Source organism: Kryptolebias marmoratus, linkage group LG22, assembly GCF_001649575.2.
Source record: "Kryptolebias marmoratus isolate JLee-2015 linkage group LG22, ASM164957v2, whole genome shotgun sequence".
NCBI lineage: Eukaryota > Metazoa > Chordata > Actinopteri > Cyprinodontiformes > Rivulidae > Kryptolebias > Kryptolebias marmoratus.
Window position 1 is genome coordinate 29,557,126 of NC_051451.1, and position 1,344 is coordinate 29,558,469.

The 1,344-nt window shown below is 49.0% G+C and overlaps 1 protein-coding gene across 3 annotated transcripts in view; it reads left to right on the forward strand.

Annotated features, from left to right (window-relative positions):
* The window catches only part of thada (THADA armadillo repeat containing), a 52,128-nt gene that overhangs the window by 16,633 nt on the left and 34,151 nt on the right, over positions 1 to 1,344 (forward strand). For all 3 annotated transcript variants that reach the window (XR_005232638.1, XM_025002640.2, XM_017440556.3), the window contains exons 23-25: positions 392 to 524; positions 604 to 723; positions 852 to 974. Coding sequence is in view for 2 of the 3 variants with exons in the window: in XM_025002640.2 (XP_024858408.1) it covers positions 392 to 524; positions 604 to 723; positions 852 to 974 (376 nt within the window). In the remaining variant the exon portion in view is untranslated. The remainder of the gene's footprint in view (positions 1 to 391; positions 525 to 603; positions 724 to 851; positions 975 to 1,344) is intronic.

Here is a 1,344-nt window from a genome sequence, read left to right on the forward strand (position 1 = left end):
GAGGAGGAGGAGGAGGAAGGAGGAGGAAGGAGGAGGAAGGAACCTACCTGTCTTCCATCTGATGTTCTCGAGATGCAGCAGCAGAACTTTTATTATTATTTGGACTTTTAGTCGTTTTATGTCAAACTAAAAACTCCATATTTGCTGAATTGTGGATCCCCACCTGACTGAGGGGCTTCAGGGGCTTGTTGAACTCCACCGAGCTTTGATCTGCTTTTTTATTGTCTTTGTACTGCAGAGTATTAAAGGATTAAAGACATAGTTCACACATTTTAAAGTGGGGTTCTGTGGCAAAGTTATGAACAGTTAATATCTTATCTGCTGTAGATAGCTCTTTGAGTTTCCAGATAAGTTTAGTTCAGACAGGACTGATTGTGTGTGTGTGTCCAAGGAGTGGCAGTGGAACTCTGCAGCAGCTTCCGGCCCGCTGGTTGTCTGAGGTTCTGGCTGAGGTTAAGTCGAGTGACCCGTCCTCGAAGCTGTGTGCCACTCGACGCAGCGCTGGAATCCCCTTCTACATTCAGGTGTGAGAGGCTAACAAATGTACTCTAAAATTTGTGTGTGTGTGAAGTTAACTTCCTGCTTCCGGTTCTGGTTCTGTAGGCTCTGCTGTCGTCTGAACCCAAATCGTCCAGCTGCAGTCTGTTGAAGAAGACCATGAAGGAGCTGATTGCTTTGGCCCTGCCGTCTGCAGACAGAACCGCAGGCTGCACCGTGCCGCAGGTTCCACCAGAAATCCTTACCAGTCAACATGGAGCAGAAACCCTTTCAGAACATGTCTGCTGTCTGAAGAAATGTCCAGGATGCGCTCTGAGCTCTGGATCATGATGGGATGTTGTCCTTCTCTGCAGGTCCACGCTCTGAACGTCCTCCGGGCTCTGTACAGAGACACCCGTTTGGGGGAGAACATTGTTCCTTTTGTTGCAGATGGGATGCAGGCAGCTGTGCTGGGTTTCACCTCTCCTGTCTGGGCTGTGAGTCTCTCATTCGTAAAACCAGAACATATTTTAACGTTACAACGATCATAAAAGCAGAGTTTGTAGAAGTGGGGATCTGTAGGAAGGTTGTGAACAGAACTCTGCGGTGTCAGTGGTTCTGCTCAGACCGGTCCGAGTGGATCCACTCACAAAGCAGAGGTTTTTGTCTTAAAAGACATTTCATAGTGACTCAGGAGTCCAAAAACCTCTCAGCTGCTGGAAGTTAAATCCAGGTTTATGAATCACTGAAAACTGCAGCAGCTCTGTGGTCAGTGCCGCTGTCCTGAGGTCCTGTGGTCCTGTGGTCCTGAGGTTGCAGGTTCGAGTCCAGCAGCTCGGTGGTCAGTGCCGCGGTCCTGTGGTCCTG